Below are 26,912 nucleotides of genomic sequence, written 5' to 3'. Positions count from 1 at the left end.
CGCTGGCTGACTTTGGGATGTTGCAGCTGGAAAAGCAGAGATAATCCACTCAAAATCTGTTTTTCCCATCTTTTAAGCTCAAATGAGCTTAAAGCTTAAGTGTCATGAAGAAAGATTACACTTTCATTAGAGGAGCATTTTTTCCAATAATATTTAGTCTGCACAGTATATTTTCCTTCACACAGTCACCAAGTTAGACAGTGAATCATAAGGATTTTGTAGAGCTGGCACCTTTACAGCGCTGCTCTAACCTCACTGCAATGCACAATACAGCCAGTGACTAATTTACAACAAATCTTCCATTCAGTTCAGTCTCCCCGAACAACTTGTAGGCAATTAGTATTCAGTAGGAACTCATTATCCCTTCCCCCAACATCTTTACTCTACACAAATTACATGTTTTTTTAAACAGGCTCATATGTGGCTATACAAGAGCTAATACAAAAATAACATGTCCACTGTTTCTTAACCAACTCCAGCAAACATTTTTTAGCTACCCTACAATGTATGCAGTTTTGTATTCCACATAAAGGAGGAGAGGGAATGTGGATCAGCTTAAATGTCAGTTTTTGGAAGATGATGACATTTGAGCTTGTTAACATTCCTTACTTCAATTATTTTTCAGGCTGCTAAGGGCTGCAGCACTACTGTATTATGTTTCAAGTGATTCCTTGATCCATATTTCAGTCAGAGATAACAGTGTATTTGTTGAAAGAAAATAATGCAATTCAAATGCAAATCTAATTCAAAACCCATTAGAAAAATATCTATCATATTTTCAGGGATAAAATAATTATATAAGCCCTTCATAAAGTGCAAAAATTACATAAAACCCAGTGGAAACACATCATTGTTCTGCCCTTCCCTTTACTGAGGTTCTGCCAGCTTTGTTAGGTCTGAAAAGAATAATTCTCCCCAGACACTGGAAGCCTTAGACTTTCACTTTAAATATTAGACACTCACATAGACTTTGTTTGATTGATATAAATATATATATATAATTAACTGCCCCAGGACTTACAGCAGACAATGGAAAATACAGAGAGGATATAAATCCTTGCTTTAATCATCCACTTCAAAATATCTCTACTCCCTGGAACGTCAGGTTAAATTGTACTGATAAGTCTCCTGGGCATGCAGGAACGCAGGCACTGACGTACACCTTCCCATCTGCACACCACCCAGGGCACTCGCCTGCCTCCCATCATGGTCACAGTTTGAGAAAAGGAAAGGACAGCGTATTTGCTGGATAACTTGTTCGCTTAAGGAATGTCTTCCCAACTGCCCCAACACAATAGACTTCCCCTCTACACAGCAATTCTCCTTACACAAGTGTGCTCTCTTGCTCACTTGGTATATTTAATGCAAACCAGAATAAAAGTCTTCGTTTCAGACATGCACAAATGGCAGTGCTCCATGGACAAATAGCGGTTTAAGAGAGAGATGGGTTTTTTTAAATGAGCTTTAAAATTTCTCACTTTTCAATTTTATCAACTATTCTTTTATTCTACTTATTGAGAAGTGGTAAATTTTGCTTACTTCTGTAGTATCTCCATTTGTACATCTTTTCTGTAAATTAACCAATTCTGGCTTTTTTCACTTATACATTCAAGTAAAAGAACTCACTTCCATTGGTCTTCCTGGACTTCTGTTTAGTCCAGGGAGGGATAACTAGAGCTGAACAAAACACCCACCATGCAGAAATGCACCCAGTGTATTTAATGGCATTAAAATATTTTACATGCCGAGACATTTACTTTGCTGAATGACCTCTGTACACTGCATAGATGTTTTCACTGACTGCTTAGTTGTTGTCTGCTCCCTCCCTTAAACCAGTTGCATTCATTTACAACATTCTAACACAAATGAGTAATTAAGGATTGTTAAACTATTTTTCAACAGCAGCCCTATTACACAATATTTGGAGAATCCATATACTAAATTTCCACAGTGATAAAAACCTAATCATTTACTCCTGCCATTTATCATCTATTTCTTGCCTAAGTTCTTAGGCTTTTCACCTGCTTACTGCAAACTTTCCTGAGCAGGATCTTGCATGGGAATTTGTCAATGGCAATCTGAAAGTACAGATAAATTATCAACTTTAACTCCTATTTCTGAAGGGTTAATAGAATATCACTCACATTACTTGCTCTGTTTGGGCCTTGTGAAAATTTTTTTTTCCTTGTCTGTAAAACTCCTTTATACAACTGTGAAAGACATCATGCTGTTCTTTGCCACAAAGAAGGACTTTGCCTTACAGTCTTTGGATAAAAATATTGTGCTTCCCCATTCTTGCACTTCGTAGGATCATCCAACTCACTTTTCACCTTCCACTCTTCCTTTCCAAAGTTGAGGCATTTGCAAGCAGCTGCCACAGAGATCTGTCTGCTTACGAGATAAAAGGTGCTTTCTAGCTGAAAATTATTAACCTCACTTGCCACTGAAAAAATGTTTTCAATTATATATACCAAGATATAGATGTGAAGATAATGAATAAATGGGGGGGGTTGTGTGTACTAAGGTTAATGCTTTTGATAAATAATGTAATGCCTTAAATTCTTTCACCTAATGCTTGCCAAAACACATCCATAAAATCTAAATGTTTTTCAGAGATAGCATAGTCTATTGTTTATTGTCTGACCATTCCTGTGGCTTGTGGCAAGACGGAAGGAAGCAGAGCTATGTCACCAGCATCTGCAGTCTCTATGGAAAAGCACTGTTGCCTCCCCGGCACGCTCAGCAGACAGCACCATGCTACCAAGCAAGTGAGCTCCTCTTCCCCACACTGTTAAATCATGGGCTAGCAGCTCTTTCTCTCAGGCAGATCAGAAGGAAACAACCCTGCTGGGCCTAGTGCACCTCCCCAGATTGAGAAGGGACAGAAAAGGGGGTTACCAACCCCAGAAATGGGGCTGGGGAAGGTCATCGTTGGTCACAGGTAGGATGAGAGCTGCCTGAGCAACAGCCCTGCCAAAAACACCCTGCTCAGTTTGCTCTAGGCAGGGTCTCCCCTGATATTAGAGATTAAATTGATTTACCCCAGCTTGATTCTGGCCCACGCCCAGCAGGGCCTGCAATCCTTTTCCAAGGCACTGAGAAGGCTCTGACAAGGTAAGGTGGCATAGAAAGGGTTAGGTGACCTTCACCATCAGCCTCTGTGGTCCACAGGCACTTGTGGCTTTCCTACCTTCTTCACTCCACTGTTCTTACTAATTAGAGCATTTCTTCCCACAGAGAGGATCAACCAATATACCTGGACAAACTATCTGCATTACCCCACATTAGAGTTAACAATCATGTTGAAATCTCAGCAAATGTGAACTAAAGGCAATTAAAAGCAAAACACTACCAACCAGATCCTACACACCAAGCACCCTCCAGCTCTAATACTCTTTCCATCTGCCCCCAGAAATGATGAGATGGTTGTGCAGACAAGAGCTTGGCAACAGCCTCATAGGTCCTGTAGGATGGCTTGTCACATACAGCTTTTACCACCTTGCTTTTTTACTGCTTTTACCACCTCGCTTCTCTGCCAAAGACCTAGGTATTTCTTACTAAAAGTTTATGCAGGAATAGTCAGAAAAACTTTGCCACATCACTATTCTCTCCCCCTTCCTTTCCCAAATCATTGACAAAGTGATCACTGAAAAACACAGAACCAAGTCCAGATCCTTAAGATCTTGGTAGATGACGTCCTCCACTTGTTTTTACGATGTTCCTTATTGCTAAATTTCTTACGGGTGATTCATATATTTAGTTTAAGGAAGTGGCCCATTATTTTCCTGTTCTGTGAACAGAAGCCTCCCACAAGTAACATGACAGTTTGGGATTTAAACTGTTCAGCAGTAGATCCCAAACGATCCAGGCAAGCAGTCACTTGCCCATCATCACTGCCCAACATTATGGCAGTATTTGGTGGATCCCATCTCCCTCAGTAACAACCTGTGGCAGGCTACCCATCCTGCATCGCCTGGAGGCGATCACCTGGATAGCTCTGGGAACGGCATGGAGCAGGGCAGGTGAAGGAGGAACAGGGGGTTTCTTGTACTGCCTGCAAAGAGACTCACTGAATGGGTCAGGTTGGATAGGACCACAGTGGGTCATCTGGTCCAATTTCCCTGCTCAAGCAGGGTCACCCTAGAGAACATGGCACAGGATTGCATCCAGATGGTTCCTGGATATCTCTAGTGAGGGAGACTCCACAACCTCTCCGGGCAATCTGTTCAGTGCTCAGTCACCTGCACAGTAAATAAGTTCTTCAGAAGGCAGAACTTCTTATGCATCAGTTTCTGCCCATTGCCTCTTGTCCTATTGCTGGGCACCACTGAGAAGAGCCTCACTCCATCCTCTTGACATCCACCCTTCAGGTATTTATGCACATTAATGAAGTACACACCTGCTTTCTACTATTTCAACCCTGATGAAGCCACAGGCTTGAACAGAGTGAAGGATCATTTGCATTCAGCATTGCATGATGTCTTCCTCTAACTACAAGTTTAAAGCAGCAAATTTTGCACACCCAGAAAAGCACACTCCTGGGTGAATTAGGTATCAAACCTAGCCACATTCTGACATGAGATTAAATGGCCCTGACCCCCAGCCCACAAATCTCCCATTCATACATCACCTCACACTCCATTCTTCGCTCTTCCATTCAAATAGCTGATGACAAAACTCACCCACATTAGGGACACCTTTTTCCTTAACAAGTGTCTTCTACAGGTGTTGTGTAGACAGATAACAGAAATATTAATGAAAAATACAATGTAACAAACAGTACTATAAATTTGGGTGAATTTTTCATTGATTTATTTGTGGAATTTCTTGGGACTCTAGCCTGGAAAGGAACACAGAACAGCTGCTGCCTTCACAGACACTCTGCTGGGAGGAGCAGACCACCCTACAGTCTCTGAAAATGCTGTTCTACAGAGAGCAAGTTTACTGAAACACTCTACAGTCATGGCAGGCTGCAGGAAAAGCGGAGACAGTTTGTATGCACTGCTTTCTGGATTGCTTTAAGCTAGGCTGCCAGTTCAAGAGTTTTTCTGCTTCACTGCACTTACTTCCACATGGATATACCCTTTTATCAACCCCAGACAAGGCACATAGGATCACAGTATTACAGCATACCATTCAGACTGAGAGAAGACCATGCTATCTAAACTTATAATTACCTCCTTAGTATTCCCCAGCAGGTATATTTCTAATTGTAATGTGAATTATTAAATGAATTGTTAAGACCATTCTCTTAATGCTTTCTTCAAAATCAGGGCGACAACTACAATTAGAACAGCTATAATGAGAATAATGCTTTCATGCTAAAAAGATCTTTGCGATATTCAGTGAATTATGCATTATCCTACTAAGAGCTAGCAGTTATAGGTATCTCTTCTGAAAAGTAACTGTTAGTAAGTGGTGGTACTTAAATTTTGTTTCTTCAGTAAACTAAAAAGCAGCATATCTTTAAAAAATTAAGAGAAACAGCTTTGCAAAAACTATACTAGTGCTACAAGATCCTTGGAAAACACCCATCAGACTGGGATAAAGAAAGTCTCAAAATCTTTACAAAAGCGAGGCAAAAACATGACCTCTGCCTAATCCTGCATAAATGTAACTCCAAAGATCCTGTGGGCATGCACACTGCATTATCTCGGGCTTTGTCTCAAACTCTTCATGTTGTCCAGTTCACTGTCCTGCTGTCAGGATTTCACAGTGTTCCTCCAAATCAGACCTTTCTGATGTCTGGTTCGTGTCTGATGGTAGATATTAACTTTTTTTTTCCTTTTTATACAACGCCAAGTTCACTCTAGGGTAACAAGCAAGCTCACTTTAGGATAACAAGCTCATTAATACTACTTTCACGTGACAGCGGTCAGTATGCCCTGACCCTTGAAACAACCTCTAAGCGCTTCCAACAAAGTACATAAAGAAATAATTTGCCTAAATGCTCTCCTTGACCAGTATCTATTCACATCAAAAGACTAGCTGGGATATACCGCACAAATGTTGATGGAAAGCTCGTTGGTTTTTTTCCAATACCCTGATGAAAAGCTCCCTTGAGTTTATTTGCAAAAGCTTGAGAACTAAGGGGCTAGTCTTCCTGGTTTCGGCTCCATGGAGGCCTGTGCAAGCAGCAATTGGGAGCATACATATCTCCCCATGCGAAAGCAAACCCAGGTTTTACTTGGACCTCGCTCCTACTAAAGCTGTGCCAATGACTTAGTTGTTGAATCTGCACTCACACTGGCAGCCTCTGATGCCAAAAAGTTCACCAAAGAACGATCTAATTAAATATTCAATTTTCTATGTTTCAGTGAAGACTTCAGGGGAAGGCTGCCTCTCAAGGAGGAGGAAAGCTGAGAAATGTTTTCTTGTGTGTACTTTCAAGACTACAACTTGTTTTTTTCACAATGTATTTCTGGATTATATTTCACATTTAAAGAATAACTTGACATTAAATATATTCCAGATTGTTTATTTATGTTAACATGAAATGAAACTGGGCACAAGACAAGCAAAAAAGCTTATGTAAACATTGGGAGGGGAATGAGAGCCTCTTTTTGAAGGATTATTTTGTTGAGCAAATTTGTTTGGGATTTCAGGCAGAGGAAGAGAACAAGTTCTGGGAAGGCAGACAGCATGTGTTTGTAGCTTGTTCATTTTTCTTGCCGCCTTTCTTTTGAGATTAACTTGAATTATAATGTCTCAGAAAATCAAGAGTGGAAGAAACCCCAACAAACAAGAACAAGCTTGTTTTAGTGCCTAATGTTGCTTCTTCCAGATTTCTCCACAGCTTTTTAATTAAGCTCAGTTCAGGCTCACATCCCAGGAAGACTTTACTTCCCACATCTTCTGTAGCTCTTAACTATTTGGCAGTCTTCAAATAACTATTTAGTTGTTTATAGACACTCAAAAAAAAAAAAAGAAAAGGATAATTTTTATCTATTGAAATAAACTACTGTTACATTTAAATGTTGTTTAAAGGTTGTTGCTAGCAGTACTCTGACAGATCAACCCCAAGTTAAGTCTCCCTAGTGAGGGGAACCATGCAAAGGTTTTGCAAGAGTAGAAGCAGTAGTATAAAGATGTCAAAGCTGCAGCCCAAAAGGGCAGAGTACAATTGCCACAGTCATTAGCTGCAGCAGTAACCCTGCAGTTTTCTTCTGTTATTATTTTTCTCTGCAACTTTCATATCATCTACCCTTTGGCTAAAAATGAGTTTTTAAAAAGCATCCTTTACCACAAACTGAGCTTCTTTGGCACAACCAGTCAGCATATTTGCACATCTCCAATCACCCAAGTACTGCAGTGCCTCTTTATTACCTTGCTCTCTATGCTCCTACTTCTTTCAAGCGAAAAACTGAGTCACAGAGGAAAGATAAATGACATACCCAAAGTCCTGCTGTAAATCCATTAAGGAGAGAAACTGAAGCAAAAGTATGCAGTTCCTGGACTAGAGATGCTATGCTGGATCACCCAGCCTCTCCCAAGGCATACATAACGGAACAATAGGATTGAAAGCTGCCAGAAAAATAAAAAAATGACCACGAAGAAAAAATCTGCATGGCCTGAATCACAGGATTCTTGCAACTATCTCAGATAGGCAACACTTAACAGGTAATGTTCACTCTTATCTATCAATTACCATTAAATTATTTCCTATAGTTCTAATGTCAATATAACCACACTTGACTGAAAGTACGTCCAGAAAAAACCCTCAAAAGCAAACAAACACCAACAAAAGGAGCAAAAGATATGACAGCAGTAAGTACAAAAAAAATAATAATTTTACAGACCTAACAAAAACTGCACAAAGGTAGGACTCGAGGCAGCAGGACTATGGTTTTTTTCTATCACAAAAAAATCAAACCAAACCAAACCAAACCAACAAACAAAACACAAAAAACCAACCAAACAAACAAACAAAAAACCCCCACCACTTTGAAGTCTTACCAACCATGCTGAGGAATATAATCAAAAAAGAGAACAAAACAGCAACATCAAAACCAGATTTTTATGCAGATTACAGTACAGCCCCACTGGTTTACAGAGAAGATCATTATGATCATTATGTTCTGTTCCTTAAACTGATCCGTGGTTAAACTTGGATTTCTGTGGAACCATGAAAATCAAAGGGCAGACTCTACTAAAAATGTTTTGTAGCTGCCTGGTCACATAGAGTGAACTGCCAAAAATTTGGCATGGGTAATTTTATCTCTCACAAACATGGCTTGCAGAAGTCTTTCACCACTGGCAGAGCAAACAGAATAGATTAAGACAGACACCACTAGGTCACTGGCACTGTAACTAGGAGATCAGGGAAAATATTTTGGAAAATTATCATCATCCTGCCTTCCTGAAGTTTAAGGGGAGAAAAAAAAGTTGTATGTACTTGGAGGAAAAACAAGTTAGGGGGTTAGATTTCTCTTATCAGAAAAGAAAAACTTTTGCAGCTTTATAATGGTCTTGTGGGCATCCACTTTCCAAACCAGCCAGGCAAAGCAGGAAGGAATTATAAATGATTAAAAACACATACCCAGCTCACACTGTCACATGCCCAACAGTAACAGCATTCATTTGTCACCTCCCAGACTCTCTTTCAAAATGTACAGGGTTGCTGAGTCTGAGGATGACAATGTCTGGCAATAATACATATGGCATAACATTGAAAGGAAAAGAAATCCTTTTTTGTGTGTGCTTTCTGCTTATTTCTTTTATTTATTCTCTCCAACTAGATATTGGGTTTCTCTCAGTGTTTCTCTCAATGCTTCCCTTCAATGAAAAAGAAAAAGCGTTGGGATTTTTTTGGGTTGGGTTTGGTTTTTTTCTCTCTTGTAAACATAAAACAGATCTCTAACTACTTTCAAAGGAGACTGAGAGAGGGGAGAGAACACTGGCAAGTGTGATCAGCACTGAGATGTCTCTGTACAGCCTCCTGTTTAGCATGGTCTAGCAGCCTGTTGTACCCCACTCCTATTGCTTCCATTCTTGAATACTGCAAAACCAAAACCCCTCATCTTCTTGGTATCTTATTGGCCCATCACACTCACAGGGCTGGGATTCCAGGGGCTTTCCAAAGATCCTGGAGGATAAGAAACCTCCTGCACAAATAATTGAACTACAATTCTCAAAACTGAACTACAAGACTCACTACTAAATCTGATGCCTAAGGCAGCCAGGTCCCAACACAAAGATGAAGAAGACGAGGAACAAGGAGAGTTGTGCCCTTTTAGCATCCTACTAAATGTTGCAAGCACCCTGTGCAAAGATAATCCCCAAACTTTGTTGAGTGTGGGGAAAGAGCCACAACAGTCAAGATGCTTGAAAGGAAGAGAGTAGGAACAGGAGAGTCCTTCCAGGAGCCACTACTTCTTCAAAGGTCCCTGCCAACAAAAACCGTTCCATGACAACACTGATTCTTGGTACAGAATCTAAAAGCAAAAGCCACATGGAAAAAGAAGTGAGAAACAGAAGTGGGGGACTTTGCACCCATTCAAAGAGCATTCACATTGTCACTCTTAGAAGTCCACTTTAATTTACACATCCAACTACCAGTGAGATTCCAGAGTTTGCTTGTTTCTATTCATTCTTTTTCATTCAACCCGCCTTAGCTACTTTCTCTCTTCCTCTCCCCCACTGACAACTATTTCTTTTTCTTTCCTTATCCCCCACTGTGTGCTTTTCTGCCAAAAACATTGCCATTTAACAACGCTGCCAAACGAACAATTTTTTAGAAATAGTTCAAAACAATCCAGGGTAAGGGCACCGTGATATTTTGCAATAAGGTTAAACGAGTCAGGTTAGAATATATGCTCGTTTTTACAGTCAAAAAAACCCAGTAAAACCAGCTCTGGACAACTTACAAATTTCTGGCTATCATCAAACTCTATATCCATTCTTCTTCATCCTCCCCACTTCCACTTTTTATTGCACACCCAACAGCCCAGTTACCTCCCAGCCTGCACTTCAGCCCCATCAGATCTCATACACAGTACTGACTGGAAGCCCTCCAGGCCCTGCGGAAGTCAATAGCAAAATCCCACTGGATGTCTATGTGATGAGTGTTTTGACCAATTTGAGTACGCACCCAGTGGGCGAGGAGGGCCCAGGGTGCAGCCAGCAGCAAGTCCATGCTCCAACCCCCACAAAGGGCAGCCAAATTTTCAGTTACAGTGGCTTCAAGAACAAGTAGAACCAAATTTCACTGCAGTTTTTCCACAAACGACTTCTTGATTGTAGTATAAAGTAATTAGAATTTGGGGTAGAGACAGAGAGTTGGTTCTTTTTCATACAGGAATTACAACAAGGAATTCTCCTTAGTTTAATACAAGATGATCCTGTGCTCAGGACACATTTCATATACACAGGTGCATAACCAGATACATGTGTATTTACACATTTATGTATATATTTATAATTTTATTTATATATAACTAAGACACCTAAGAAAATATATTTAAATCAAGTTTTAAGCGCCTAAGTTTTGTCCACGTCATAGGCAAAGTCACCATTCTTTTTTTACCAAAAATCTCCTCTAAGAATGTACACTCTACCACTCCTAACATTATGAACTGTGGCCAAAGTCGCTTGCTTGTTCCTTGAAGAGGACTCGGGATCTGATGCAGCTGCCCACCATCAGAGAACAAGCATCAGAGAACAAGCTGGTCTGAAGCCAAGGGACCTGGCTCCTGTTCCAGCTGTCACAAGCAGTGCTGTGCAAATAACGCCTTAGAAGGAAAAGGCATTTCAGGGGCAAGAAGAAAGAAGTATCAGCTATAATTTCAGGGTGGAGAACTTCCACTCTGTCAGCTTCTAAGCTACCATATGTTCTGTCCAGATGGTATAAATGGAGTAGAGACTGAAGCAAATGTGGCTTTCAGATTAACAAACCATCATCACCCCCAAGTGGCTCCCTCCTACACTGAGATACAGGCCAATCCTTTCTGTCTTGCTTGACAAAAGAGATTTGAACATATGGGCACTAACATCTCATGTACATCACATTATGGAGCAAGACAGGACTTCTTTCCTTGTGACACTTTGAGGATAGTGTCCTATTCTCAAAAGCACTAAAGTTAGGCTAATTGTGAATATTGACATTTTTGCTACTAGCCCCAATTCCCTTATGTAGCTCTCATATTCCCTGGCTGGGACAGTAAGACAAGCACTGAGACAACACAATTAAATGGCTGGAGTACAAGTATTTACCATAATAACTAAAAAACTTGATTAATAGATGCTGATTTTACTGAGATAACTATCTACCAGCTTCTTATCTTACATCTATGTCAGTTCATTTCCCTCTAACATATGCCACCCCCCTTCACGCACATATATCCCACCCTTTCTGCACACACAGAGCAAATCTTCATTTTGCAGCACTAAAGTCTGTGTACAGGTTGTCTGAATGCCACCATTTGGGCTGCTCTTTCTAAGCTCAACACCGAACCACAGGCCAGTGATGTCAGTCTCCGCCTGGCACAGCAGCTCCCACTAGCAGAGCTTAGTTACTCATCATCTTTTTCCATCTCGTGCTTCTCATGAGCTGATGTTTGCATATTGCTCTTGGAGTTTTCCGCAAAACTTGAAAACACCTTTCCAGTTGAGTTTCAGTCTCTAAATGTACTGTTTATATTGGCTATATGTACTGGCTTTATTCTCCTACCAGCCCCACAATTCACTGTTGCATCAAAACATTTCCACATGCTTCGTTTCACCTTCAGTCACATACATGGCTTTATCAGATAGTATTTTCAAGACTGTTGTTGCTACAGCAGCTAATATACTACTGAAAAATCCTGGTATCATGATACTGTCGGATACACCACCAGTGTGTGCTAGAGACAGTTTGAAAGATGCTCCCCCACTGACATAGATATAGTTGATTGATCCTTTGCCAAGTTAAGCTGCAATGTCAATTACCTTAACCTCTTTTAAAGAAATTGCCTCATGTGTAATTGGCATCACAGTATGCTTTTGGAAGTCAAAATTATTAATTCTTTCTTACCAATGCCCAACAAGACATGATCTTCATTTTCTTTCAAAGGAACCACGTAGTCTTAGAAAGGCTAGGAACAGAAAACTTGAGCTCTATCTTTGAAGACATATAGTTGTATTTGTGCTTAGCTGTAAGCTGTCCTATAGGCTTTCAGAATTTAGTTCAAACACTGTCAAGCAGCAGCCACTTCATTTTAGCCATTTTCATAAATGCAACTGACATGGTATGTTACTTCCAGACTCTAAGATATGCACCACAAACTTCAATTTTCAGCCTGTTTTCTTACAAGTTTAATTGTACTCTGACTAGCCAATATACTGTGCTTTGGAGGAAACAGCAATGTGTTTCTAAGATGCTTATTTCCAGTGCCTGATCTGCTCACATCTGTCGCAGTTCAGTTCACGCTTTACAAAGTCAGCTACAGCCTTTCTGTTAGATCAAAACAAGAGGCAGTCAATACAGAACCAGAATCTTTTCCCCTAACAAGACTGTTCAGCTACAACACTCTGCTTCAATATACACTTTCAACATAGACACCAAAAATGAGTGCATACTGCAGAGAAACACGTGAATCTCGAACAAATGGATCAATCTTCCACACAGGTGGTAATTAAAATTAAAAACAAGAAAAAAAACCAAACCAAAACAAACAAAAACCTTACAGTCATCACCACATTTATAAAAATGACCTAACAAAAGTGTCACTCAGCAATATTTCACTAAATTCAGACATTTAAAAAAAAAAAAAGAAAAAGCAGCAGTCACTTGGTATTGAGAAATCTTCACCAAATTTTCCAGATTTGATTAGATTTTGCTTCTCTCAATTACTGAATTACTATTTTAGTGTCATACCCAGGTAATAACTAAGCTACTGCTTTAACAGGTGATTAAAAAATACCAAGACCGAGGTCTTCTGGTTTTGTAAACAGATACCTATAAACAAAAAGCAGAATATAATACTAGAGATCAAATATGACTGACTAACTGTAATGGGACTTCTCACATATATTCTCTCCCAAAACTCTTTAGATACCTCCAAGAAGCCAACAATGGGACCTGCCGTATTTTTTACATCAAGCATTTTTCCCACTTAAGTCCAATTAAGGACTCACAGTTACCCACAAGGTCTCTCTCAGAGACTAACTGCTCAGATGTAATAAACCATGCTGTCTCAAGGATGAAGCACTGCAATTTGTCAGCCAGCTGCTGATTAACCCCCACACGCTCAGAAAACCAACAGTTCCAGTGCTGTGCCTTATACCAACACTGCTGAGCAGATGAGCTCTGCTTTTCTTCTGCAGAGGTTTCATGCAGTTTTTCTGAAATTAGACCTTGTATTTTTAACCCCAAAAAGTAAAAAAATAAAAAATAACTTCACTTCTGTCACTTTTCTTCTTCCTCCCTGCCCCCCTTTTTTTATGGTTTCTTCGAAGGGCTGTGGGGAAGGACACAGTATATGCCAAAAAAATCCCCCATGCTTTCTAAGTTTTACTCAAATGCACCCTGAAGGACTACTGTGAAACAGCAAAGAGGAGTAATCTGGCTACCTGGTTACAGGAATGCAAATGAACAAAAGCATCACTCAGGCTTTCAGGAACACATTATCTAGTAAATCTATTTTAAATAATGAAATTTATTCAGAAAACAGGAAAAAAAAAGCACACAAACTACAGAATTACCACCTTATTTCACCTTTTATGCTGCATCCTCACTGGATTATATTTCACTCCATGTATTTGAATTTAATTAAGTTGCTATGGGAGATTCACCACTAAGCCAGCAGCACCACCTTACACTGATCCATTGCTTTCATGATTGCATTTCACACGAAGCAAAATACTGCTGTAGCAACCTCCTCTAGATAACAGCTCAGGGCTTCTGATAGCATTGTGTTCTAAAGGTCTGCTGATCTTGACTTTAGAAGCGAGTGGCTACTACTTCTAGGAATGGCAGCAGTTTTGAAATCTGAGGGGGATACTTTCATAATATGAATATGCCAAAATAAAGTCCTGAGCTTAGCAGTCACTTTATAAAGGAGAATGTAACTGAGAACATAGCAAAAAGTACAGTCATTTCATAAAATGTCTACTTCTAGAAGCAACAATTTTAACTCAATCTCAAACAAAGGGGTTTTTGATCTCCTGAATGCTGGCCAGTGAGAGTGTAAAACAAGCTACTAGTTGCCAGTAATCACCATTCATGCTTTTTTTAGTTTTTTGATTTGGTGGTAGCTAGAGAGAAGTCTTGTTTACAGAAATATGGTAACCTATGACAATATTAAAATGCAAGAAGATGAAAAACTTCATTGCCTAACAGTAGTTACAGGCTTCTTATGTCTACAAGTAAATAACAAAGTGTAAAACATGCAAGTATGCTTACTACCATTTGTTTGTATAGGTCCTGAATACTAACAAAACGTGGCATGCTTTTCCTGCTGTTGAATTGAAATGTATTTTCTTTTTAAAACTAGGCACAAAATAAGTCTGATGCATGAAGGCACAAAAGCATATAGCTTCCACAAAAAACACATACAGGTGGGTGTGCCTATGCCACTGTCTATGCCAAATATCTTTGTTGCTCATCCTCTATGAGAAATGTATTTGGCAAAGAGGATGAGCAGCTTTACAACCAGAACCCAAAATGAGAGTAGACATCCTGAACTGTCAATTCTCTTTCTGGGCAATGAATATTCACTGATGTTTGCACTCTGCTTGCATCAAGTCAGACTGAATTAAAACTGCTTTTTGAAAAATATTGAAGTAATCATCACCTAGGAGTCACACTGGCCAAGGTATTACCACATATAGTGTTACCAATGCAAGCCATTCACTTTCTATCCCCAAGATGCAGCATAAAGATCACACTGGTCAGAGCACAGCTCTCAGATGAACACCCAGAATCAATGCATTTACACACTGTGTCACCAAAGTCATTCACAAACCTCATATGATAAATAGTCACTTACACTTACAATAACAGATGTAATTGCTAACAGTTGCTTAACATTTCTTTGCAAATTTAACTTCTAATGGCAGAACACTTGCCTGAACACTGCCAGAGAAGTTAGGTGTAAAACTCTTTTTCCAATACTAACAATAGCAGCATACATATTTAAATACACAATGACTATGTCCCTATTTTGCCCATTCACTTGAAGTTACTAGCTGATGACACCTGGATCTACAGTCACTTTTCTTTTCCAGTCTGGTCCTGGTCCTGTCAGTAGTTTATGCAGGTGCTCACATTTCTGCTGCGCTCAGTAAGTGAAGCAAGATCGAGCCTCTCTCTCACAGAGCTCTCAGTTTTCAGTTTGTTGCTTCATCCAAATATACAGTGCCAGCTACATAAGCAAAAGGACAACTGATGAAAACTTTTAATTCATTCCTAACTATCATATGTAAACCCCCAAGCCTCGCACTTCTGACACTGAAGAATGAACTTTTTTTTTTTTGAGATTTTCTCCTCAGATCTAAGACATGCTTGCTCTGAAGTACACATGGAGATATTCTGGTAATGAAAGAGCTTTCTCACAAGTACCGTCCTGCAACCCTTAGAGGTAAACCACTCACCAAAATACTGAATGCCTAATGGAAACAAATGAAAATTGTGCCACATTAAGAAGTCTGGGCTGGATTCCAAAACTACCCATACAAAACGTTACTCTGCTCCTATCTTTATTAACTTATTTGGCTTTACTGGAATTTACAGGCTGGAGCATTCATCCAGTTAAATACTGCCCTCTCCTGGAACTATCTCACATTTTTCTGGCTCTTTAAATGAAATCAGTTAAGGCTTTTCCAGTCACCATAAATGCCATAATATTTTGTGAACAATTTCAGTCTGACATTGGAAAACCGATGCTCTGTAAGGAATATCACGACTTACACAACTCTCATAATGTATGACATACATATTCCACTGTTCTTTACTTAAAGGTCTCTAACATCATGTGAAATGTGATCTTCCTGGGTAAATAAATGGTGTAGAAATCTGTGCCGACTTTCTAGAGCTTTTAAAGACTGCAACATTACAGAAAAAATCTGTACCTTCTACAGAGCTTGTTGTACTGCAGGGCATTTTTGGACCTTCCACTGTCTCAACTTGGTTGGAATTAATACTCTATAAAAAAAAATAAAAATTACAGTAACTGTATTTGATGCCCATGACATTATCTGAAAACTCAAGAATAATATCAAAGACTACCAAATCAATATGTTATAAGCAATACTAAAATCACTGATAGAGATTCCACTAGGAATATTTTATTGGCTACCTTCTAAGGGAAACCAACAGCAATTCCTCAAGAGGGAAACCAATAAAATATTTCTAACCACAGAGAGAAGTTACCTCCTGCTTACAATACACAGGGGATATAAAGGATCAGATTTAACATTTGTACTTCACTGCTTAGAACCTCTTTATGAGAAAAGCAGCACTGCGCCTTTGCACAACAGCTCTGTTCAGAAGTCTACTTTATGTCAAAAGCATCCTCAAGCAGTTTTGATGGATAGGCAATATAAAGAGAATAAACCAGGTCTATACACTAGCTATATGGTAAACCCAGCCTGGAAGGCAGGAGCCACTCTCTTCCCATGTCTGTGGTCCCAGGTCAGTCTGCCCCCTCACTCATATGCACACTGCCTATATCACCGCTACTCAAAAGAAACTGGGGACTACGATCCAGACTCTTATTTCAGCAATTACCCTCGGAGATTACAAGTAAGGCAACAGGAAGAAATAATGTATCCTTTTGTGTGGTTTCCTCTACAGCTCCGCTTGCTCCTAGTGCGCGTTGCCTATGTATCTGCCACCTACCAAGAGTAGCAGAGTAAAGACGTGGTAATCTAACCAGAAAAGAAGCAGTCAGGGATGACCCTGGGCTGAATATTGCAGCCAAACTGATTTGAAAGCCATGAAGCTGTCAAGCTATCTATGATCCCCACCTCAGTGGGGATAGTTGCATTTTTCTCTGCTCATCTGTTGGTGTGCTAGGCAGTTTCCTATTCCCATGCCTACCAGGCAGAAGTCATCTCCTCCTTGTGAAACTACTAACTCTGTTCACCACCATGTAATAAAATTACTTAAATTATCATAAATTATCTTAATAATTTCAGATTGTTATCCTGGTTTGACCTTTCTGGTTTTTTCATTACTCTGACACCATTTCAAAGGTGTCCATCAGTCCCCAGATCTCTCCTCCAGATCTCTCTTCCTCTGACCTCTCCCCTGCACTGGCTGTGCTGCCCAGCAGCTGAGACAGCCAAGTGGATCACCTTTACACCCTGTCTAGGTCTCCAGGGTTGGCATAATGAACCACACAGCCCCACTGATGGGCACCACTACCACCACAGCAATCTCTGCCCCAAGGAGGTCACACAGAGTTCAAGTAATTTCACGTTGTTCCTCACCATCTTCAGAAATCTCTCTTCTGTATTGCCTAGCACAGCCACAAAACCTGTTAGTTTTCCCTTTCTGAACTGTTTAGTGGAGGCATGGCTCCCCTATAGGTGAATGCAGATTACTGACAGTTTGCTTGTTTTAACTTTTCCATTACCATTTTAGACTTCTAAGGAATACTCAAGGAACTAAAAGAGCCCACAGAGCAGAGAATGAAGAACACACTTGAGAAAAATTAGTATTTTATTGCAGGAATAAATGCAAAAATATTTTGTGCTCCTCCCTAAGTCAGCCATTTCACACAAATCCACAGCTGCATGCCACCATAAATGAGACGAGCTCCTTCGCTTAAGTTCACGACTCTCTGACTCAAGCATAAAATAGCAATGTGGTCATTTATGCAGTCTCAAGATACCAGTTATACAGCCTTAGTCTGCTGTAGATGAGATAAATACTCCAGTACAGCAATAAATTCTACCTCTATTTTAAAAACACTATGTATTGTGAAATCTCTAATGCCCACCAAAAATCTCTAATTCCCTACCAGTGCTTTGCATATAACTAAAGTGCTCAAAACCCTTGTTTACAATAGAGATAAAATTAATTTTACCTTTCCTTTAGGACATAATACATAGTCTAAACATGACAGTTTGATCATCTCACATATAATCCAGGATGATATCTAGTGTATAAGAAATTGACTAAATAAACGTGTGATCTTCCCAATTATTTTGGTTTCTTTCTGCTTTATTAAAAGTGGTGCAACACCGATGCTGAGCAGAAGGGGAGCAGGGTCCCCACAACAGAATCTAGACTGCTGTGACCAGAGGAATTAGCAAAAGGGGAACTCACAAATCCACGGCAGTAGGTTTTTTCCTGAAAATACCAGGTGCAGAATTTTTAGCCTTTAAGAGTCTTTGTCTTTGAGAATATCTAACATACCACACTTTTTTTCCCCATTTCACAGACTGAAGGAAAAATGAAGATTTTTATGAGTGCAAGAAAAATCCAGTTATAAAAATAAGAATGCATTCTTGATTATAGTCTTGATTTTCCTTTGGGGTTTACTATTGTCTCAATGGAAAAGCCACACACAGTTGTAGAGATTCTGCAAGTTACACAGAACAACTTCTTTGTATTGGAACAAGTCAAATTCTTGACAATTTAGTTACACAAGATTATACATAAGGACTATACAACATACCACACATTAAGTTTCTCTGTTATACACTATATACAAATCATTTTCTAATTTTAAAAAAAGAAATACAGAATGCAATGAAGATAACTCAAGAAAATCAGTGCACAAACAAGGAAACCTGAAGCAAAGCATGAAAAAGAAAAGCTGAATTTCAAGACCAGGAAAAAAGCCAACTTTTAGTATGTTTTTAGCTCACTAGTTTTATATAGTTGTATCTCAGTTCTGTACTGCTATTAAAGAACTTGTACATGCAAGCATTCTCCTCCTTATTTTACTGAAATTGAGATGTCCTGAAGGATATCATAACAGTGCTTCAGACAGTTTACACTGAAATAAGACCAACCATATCATAACTAAACACTATAGCAAAAGTCTATACTCTATTTCTGCTGTAAATAATAGACCAGGGCTGGCTCTTGATCAAGGTTCCCAAGCATTACAGTACCAAACAAAAAAATTGAACTAAATTAAATATTTCAAAGTATTAAAATGAATACAATGGTGATACCATTGAAGACATAGAGATTTCAGGGAAAGATACTCACCATAGAGTCCACCATAATTAAAAAACAACTTGGGAGGCAAAGGAGGCTTTGACAAAGCTTCAACATCTCTTATGCTCCAGCTTCAGTCATACAGTGTGCTACACTTACACAAAATAGAAGCCCACAACATTAATCATGCCATTATGCTGGTGATTAGTGACACGGGCAGCTTAAACTAAAGGGCTACTTGAGAAAAAACAAATCCAGCCCGAAAAGTTTAGAGCTGGAAATTATGAAGAAAAGCTATAGTACCTGGTAAAGAGGAGGTCTGTCCCAGAAGTATTTTCTGAAGAGCTTAATGTGCAACTCCAGTAAGTGCTGTGCAGTGTGGCTAAATGTCAGCATCAGAGCTCCCAGTGCATGAACAAACTGCACGCAGGCACCATCGCAGATCTCTGCTCTTGCAATGTCAAGCAAGTGACTGCCCTGGAAGCTGGAATGAATCACTCTTTAAAGTGCTCTGTGCACAGGTAGAAGCAAAGCATGGCCCCAGTGAGCTTCCTGCTCACCTTCGGCACAACCCGTCAGGACCCCAACACACCCACTGCAAAAACCAGAGGCAGAAAATCCGAAACATTCACTGAAAGCACAGCTGGAAAAACAAATACCAATTACTCCTCTGAGCCTTAAGAACACACAGCTACTTCTAGCTAACAACTGGGAAAAAACAATATTAGCTCTAGATGGTTACTCACTAGTAAAAGGAGCCAGAAAGAGCAAGCTGTGACAACACCTATTTCTCCTGATTGTTATAAGTGAGCAATAGTACCTTTTCCTGTAAATGTTGCCATATATAGCCATAGGACACAACTGGCAGCTAGCAGATTTGTTATCCCATAACAGTGAAAAACAAAGTATCTCAAGGGAATACGGTATTGTTTGGACATTACAAACAAATGAGACAGTCATAACAGAATGCACCATACTGAAGTATAGATTAGCCTCACATAAACTGTAGGCTGCATGGAGCCAGAACCAAAAGAGCCATATACTAGAGTAAAAATGTATCCCAATTTTTGTGTATATCTATTTGCAAAGAAAAGCCAAGAGTGAGAAGGGGTGTCTGATGCTGAATATTTGGTATCCCAAGACACATACACACACACCCCCCGTGCAGGTCCTCAGGACTGTACAGACGGAACTCCAGACAGCTGAAAGGTGCCAGAAAACACTTGTCCTGTAAGTCATTTATCAGTGTGGCAGCTCTCTGGCAAAACAGTCATAAATGCAGCACTGTCTTTATTGCTGACTCTCCTTTATTTGTTCAAACTTGAGCTTTAGAGAGATCGCAGTCTGCCAAAATTTCATGAAAGTCAGGTCCTATGATTCTGCTTATAGCAGAATTCTATGTATATTTTTTAAGGAATGTCTTTTCTTGTTTGTAATGCATCAGGATTCAGCTGCAATAGTTCTGGGAGAGGTACCTGATGGTGCAGCTGGTCCTCTGTCATTTAACTGACTATTAATTGACTTGCAAATGTAATGAAAGATGCAAATAACAAACTTCCTTTAATTGTAAATACAAGTTTACCACTTAAAATGATAATACTGGCAAAAAGCAGCAGAAACCAGCACAAAATAGGCAACTCTTTCAAGATAAACAACAGCATTACCCACATTCCTTAACTGACAGGACATTTTCAGAGGAAGCAGCAAACCATTTTACTCACTTTGTGAAGGGCTCAACTAGTTTGGAGTGTTCATGTTGAAAAGACAAATCTAATGGTGTTGCTCCCTCCTCACTAGATAATGCTAATGACAATGACCCTCCAGGCTGGGCTTCCAGGAACAGCAAAAGCTTAACCAAGCCCAATTTGATCACAAGCTGGAGAAGAGTTTCTTTATGTTTAGACTCTGAAAAAACACAGCAAGCAAAACAAAATCATCAGTAACAAAAACCAGTATTTTATTTGCTAGGAGGCATTAAAAGACACTTGTTATCATCCGCAGAAGTATCACAGCTCAGGTTCAGACTTAAAAAATTACTTCAGCAGAAACACTTTTGGTCTTTCACTGAAATCAACAGTTAGATACTTAATTGCGTATGCGGAGCTAAAGGATATCCAAATACCATCTAATTTCATCAGTCAAAGAAAACAGTTTGAATTAGATAATCCATTATTTATTTCTTTCTTTATATATAGTATAGTACTCAGCACCAGTAAATGCCCCAATATACTGCAGAAGACTGTTAAGGGGCAATTTTCCTGCTGCTTTGTATTGTCTCAACAACACAAAACATCTGGCAACACAGCCAAGTATCTAAATTAAAAAATTTAAAAGAAAAAAAAGGTGGTATGATTTTTAAAGGCAGGCTATTTATCAGGATGGTAAGAGCAGAGAGAGCTATAAGCTGAGCTAACGCCCACATGCATAAAATATGCCACAAAATTCTTGTTTCTCTCCCCTCCAAAAGGTGACCTCCTGCGCCAATCATTCCTCTCCTCTCTTCTCAGCAAATAATCATGAAGTGCAATGGGATGAAGCTTAAAATAAGATATACAACAATTACTTAATCACTAGATCATGAATCACCATTCAAGCCATTCCCTGGCCTTTATTCAAAGAAAGATTTATCTGTCTACATATATTCTCAAACAAAAAGTCTCTGCAATTTAAAAGTGATAAATAAAATATTCTCAAGTGCCACTCAACCTGTTCTATACACTGATATTTTAGTATAAAATTAAATATGAGAGTGCTTCCACAAGGTCAAGTATTTAAGGGGAGTTACCCTACAGCTCTTAGAACAATCATCTGAAATCTGCTAGGCTTCCAGTTATTAATGAAATTTCATTGAAATTTATGATCCCTATTCAACAGACTTCTTCTTCCCTTGTAACCAACCACTTCAGAAGAAGTAATTGAAAATTATACACTCCAGAGGCAATGGCAAGGTGAAGCTCACGAAGCATATGTAGGTATGTGCACACATTGGTGTAAATAATAAGAATTGAAGTCAACAGCAAAATTGTTGCCAAATTTCCTCTCTACATCAATATTTACAAGATAAACTGTCTGACAGAATGCAATCCCCTAGCAGAGAGACTAGTTATGCAGTCAAAAAGCCAATAAGCATTTTTTTCAGAAACACTTATACACTGAGCAAAGCTGTCATCTACTTACACTCAAATATAGTAGCTTACAGCAGACTCCTATTCAGTTTAAGTACTCCCTCTGAAAGTGTCAGGTATATTTAATTTTTTAAAAAATCCTGAAGAATCCTCAAGTGGTCTTTAGTCCATTCTTTGCCTTTAGCCTAATTTTTGTCTCATCTCTTCTAAACACCTTCCAACATAACTTCCTTGGGCAATATTCACCAGGGAAAATTTTACCCTCACCATAACAACAATCATCTAGCTCACCCTTTCTCAGTATAAGCCTGCTGCTTCTTTTCCCATTTGAATGAAAGATACTTCATTTCTTTCCCTTCACAGTTTCTTTTCATGTAATTGAAGGCTGCTGTCATGTCTCAGCTGAGTACATCCTCTTAACATCTTAACAGGAGAGCTGCTTTCTGCAAAGACCTTTCTGAGGGCAGGGGGAAAGTCATCAACCCCTTTTTGAAAATGCTGGATTTGTGTTATTATATTCAAAAGAATCCTTTATCTCCGCATCGCATAAAGCCAGAATGGCAAGGAACCTGAGGAATTTGCTCTACCACTCCCCAGAGAAAATTACTGTAGGATCTCCACTGGTGATAAAGTTTTTGCTCTGAGTATTTGATGACAGCCATCCAGATGTTTTACCTTCTATTTTAAGCGTAATTAAAAGTTTCAGATAGTCAAATCCCAGAAAACCAGGCCACACTTCCTCCAATAAACAAAACAAAATCCAGACATCAGAGTAAAAGGGAGCTTCAGGACACGGACTCTAACAGAACTGTAACAGCCAGCAAACCGGCATGTATTATCTGAAACCCATTTTTCACTGCAGTTCTAACAGAAACAGAACATTAACATTTAGATGCAGGAAAAATTCTTTAAACCAGAATATCCCTAAACATATACAGAAAATGTACCTGAGTATTTCTAGAACACACATACAAAATGTTATGTCATTATTTATAAAAAAAATCACGTTCAAACTCATTCTTACTTGTGGCTAGCCAACATGTGACCTGGTGCATTAGCCTGCCTATGCAACAATTTTCTCCCCAGGTTTTGGGCAATAAAATTTTTTCTCGGTCTTCCCATTTCATGTTCTAGGCAAAAATACATCCAACTGGGCATATGATCCAGGGCCACAGGGGTTTTTCCCTCCAAGGTCTACAGAATATTTCTGATTTCAGTTTTTGGAGTCAATGATCATTGCTATATTTTAGTTACCAACTTTAATATGAACTATAGTGTTTACACCACTATTAAACGAGACAGCATTATGTTTCAAACTTTTCAAGCATGTGCAACCTTAAAGTCCACTGAATCCAACTCAAGCCTTTGCAGAATGCTTTGCTAAATGGAACTACAGAAAGCCTTGGGTCAAAAGGAACCTTCAAGGACCACTTAGTCCAAAGACCCTGCCAAGGACAGGAACACCTTCCACTAGATGAGGTTTACTTAAAGCACTATCCAACCTGCCCTTGAACAAATTCAACCCAGAGGATTTGACTCCAACTCACAGCTTCAAAGCCCAGCGAAGCACTACACATCAAACATCCTGATGTGCCTGGATCTGAGACCTTCTTCTATGGAAGAACATTTAAATGAACAGGGCTCAGGCTTCCCAAAACATGTGGCTGATGTGCCACTTAAAAAATGGGAGCCCTCAGTACAACTTCCTCCTCAGCTAGATGGGATTTGAACACACACAACTTCAAATTTCCTCTGATCATTCCTCCAGTGGAAGCATACCCTGGCCCCTCTGTTGCAGAGTAATTGAAAATGGGTTATGGTGCAGAGGGAAATCCAAGGGATGCAAAGCAGAAGACCAAGAAAGCAGCAGACTGACTACAATCAATCAGCTATGAGAAGCCTCTGCTGTTTAGACATGGATACCTTTCTCATGACACACATCAGAAGTGAAAAAGGATGCTCAATGCCTGGATGTCTCACTTGCTCAGAGAATGACGTAACATTCAGTTACAGTATGAAAATGTTTGTTAGTGTCTTCCCTTTCCCAAGCTATATTTCTGAATAGAGACTGATAACACCATTTGTGATTTGCACTGGCCCCAGTGCTATTTCTGTACTTCAGAGACTATCCCTCACAAGGACTGTAGCAGGCTCAACTCTATGCCACCAGTCTGGACCCCAGCAGAGCACCAGCCAGTGATGAAAGTCACTAGCACTCCCTAGCATGCATTTATATGTACACTAGGGAGCTGAAATACACAGGAAATGCTGTGATCCAGAACCAAGACCCTGAGCAAACATTATGCATTCAAAGATTAAAATGTTCACTAAAAAAAATATTTCAGGATTGCTCTTTGATCTGGAGTACTTAAATTCTGCTGAAGTCCAACTTTAGACACCAAAGTGGGCTCTTTAGATGCTTCCAACTATATATTAACTATATATTTATATATATATATTGTCAATGATGAGACAGCAGATAAATTAATCTACTTCAAACATCAACCAATATCAAACACACTAAACATCTGAGCAGATACTTGGATTAAAAACACAGAAACAAAAAGGCAAACTTTACTCTCAACTTTGGCCTGGGGCCACTGGGTTTCAACGTATATTGTAACATCACAAAAAAAAGCCAGGTAAGCTTGCTCTGAGCATGATAAGATTAGGACTTTCTCACTCAGCAAAAACAGAGCCTGTAGGAAGCCTTCCCTGATGAGGGATAGCCTTCCCTCTGCTCTGACATTGCAACAGATAAAGTTACCCTTCTGGTGGCCAAATCTGGTGGCAGTATGAATAAGCCTGCTACAAAGAAATGAGTTTTAAAAATTATAGTAATTAATCTTTGTCATTTGAAAACACCATCTACAACAATAATTTCTATTATCTCACCACAAATAGTCTAGTAACTGATTTTTATCTGCCCACTCTAACAACCTTCATCTAACTTTATACTAGATTTGTTTATGACCAGATGAACACACATAGTAGTGAAACCACCAAGAAGCTTCACTGGCTGCTTTCACCTCTAGTGAACTTAAAAACAGCACTCACACTCCTCCCCACACTTTACTTCTCTAGATGATGTGTTTGCTGGGCTACCCTCTTCTTACTACTCCCACATGGCTTACCCAAGAGTGAGCAGAACCTGATGACATAAAGCGATAACTAATAGCTTCATGATACTAAAATCTGAAATACAAATTGTGAAGTCAGAAGTCTAAATGGAAAAGTAAACATGTTCTTTCAACACAAGCAAACTATTTTTTACCACAAGGATGGTCAAATGCTGGGACAGGTGACCCAGGTAGGTTACAAACTGTCTGTCTGTGGAATTGTTCAAAACATGATCCTAAGCAACCTGATACAACCTTGAAGCAAGCCCTGCTCTAAGTGGAGGATAAGACCAGGGATCCCTTCACCCAAAATCTGCTGCAGTTGTATTCCAGGATCAGCAATATCAAAGTAAAAGAACAAAAAAGACAGGATATTGATAATAAGCTTTTTAAATAGATCTGCCTATAAAGAAAAGATTTGCATTAAAGAATGGTAAAGTTTGGAAATAACAGGGGTTTAGCAACTTTTTTTCTTAAAAACATTTTCTAGTTTCAGTTCTTTTATCACCTCCTCTTATAGCTCCTCACTGTGACAGAATAAATGGCATTTTCCCCACACTTTTCACTTTATTTTTCCATTCCCTTGAGGAAGATTTCAAATGTGGCACAACGGCGGGGGGGTGGAGGGGGAATCCAAACAAAAAAAACTAACAAAAAGAAAGAAAACCGTCAAGAAATAGACAACACCACCCCCAATAGTGGAAAAAATCCAATGTAATTAATTTAACTGCACTCTTGCAAAGCTGGAACAGAATAAGGAAAAAAAGGAAAACACAAGGCTTCTACAGCATATTCATATGGTATAAAATGCCATTTTTCATCAATACACAAAACCAACAATTCTTAAGATTTGAAAGCCAGTGCTGCTGGCTGATTCATACAAGGCTGACTACTGCAAGGCAGGTGGTGCTGTAAATTGCACTATCAAGATGTTGTTTTGCATTGTATCCCAGTTCTCCAGCCAAAACATTCTATTTGAGTTACACAGAGCTGAGCCAAACTCAGTCTGTTTTAAACATTAAAAGAATCCTTTTGTTCTTCATTGCACCTGAATCCCTTCCTATGTCCAAAAAAATAAACTAAAACCAAGTATTTCTCTCTGACAGAAATGACTAAGCCTGTTCCAGGCTCTGAATCTCATTAATTTCCTGGAGGCAGACTAAAAACCTCAAGGCTTGACAAGCAGGGGGAGACATCAAAGCTGGCTGAAAAATTCCATTTTTTTCTGGCTTCATACTTTTATGCATTACTGCTAATTTTTCCATTTTTCCCTTAGCTATGAGATTATTTTTAAAGCTGTCTTCGGTACACCCCACTTCGACACGTGAAGTCAGGTATGTGACAGCCCATCTGAGAGCACACCTGTGTGAACGCTCAAAGGCTGGCATCAATCTACAGAAGAAAAGGAGATGAGGGAAGATTAAGCTCCATCACAAAGGTGGGCTTAAAGGAGTTTTGCTCCAGCGGTTCTAGCAGCAGGAGGGTTAGAAAAGGTTCCCATCCACCAGCTCCACACAGGAAAGGCTGCCTGTGGTGCCCCACCTACACTATCATGTGAAGTTTCGATTGACTCTG

General features: G+C 39.4%; 1 protein-coding gene across 1 annotated transcript in view; it reads right to left on the bottom strand.

Moving 5' to 3' along the window:
* The window catches only part of ARHGEF28 (Rho guanine nucleotide exchange factor 28), a 108,055-nt gene that overhangs the window by 65,676 nt on the left and 15,467 nt on the right, over positions 1-26,912 (bottom strand). The window contains 6 exon segments of the mRNA XM_018070494.1: positions 12,011-12,071; positions 12,696-12,705; positions 13,024-13,057; positions 16,048-16,120; positions 19,397-19,577; positions 20,815-20,998. Coding sequence (XP_017925983.1) covers positions 12,011-12,071; positions 12,696-12,705; positions 13,024-13,057; positions 16,048-16,120; positions 19,397-19,577; positions 20,815-20,998 — 543 coding nt within the window.

The sequence above is a fragment of the Manacus vitellinus genome, unplaced genomic scaffold (assembly GCF_001715985.3).
Source record: "Manacus vitellinus isolate BGI_N305 unplaced genomic scaffold, ASM171598v3 scaffold_18_pilon, whole genome shotgun sequence".
Taxonomy (NCBI): Eukaryota; Metazoa; Chordata; class Aves; order Passeriformes; family Pipridae; genus Manacus; species Manacus vitellinus.
This window is presented reverse-complemented; position numbering and strand designations above follow the sequence as displayed.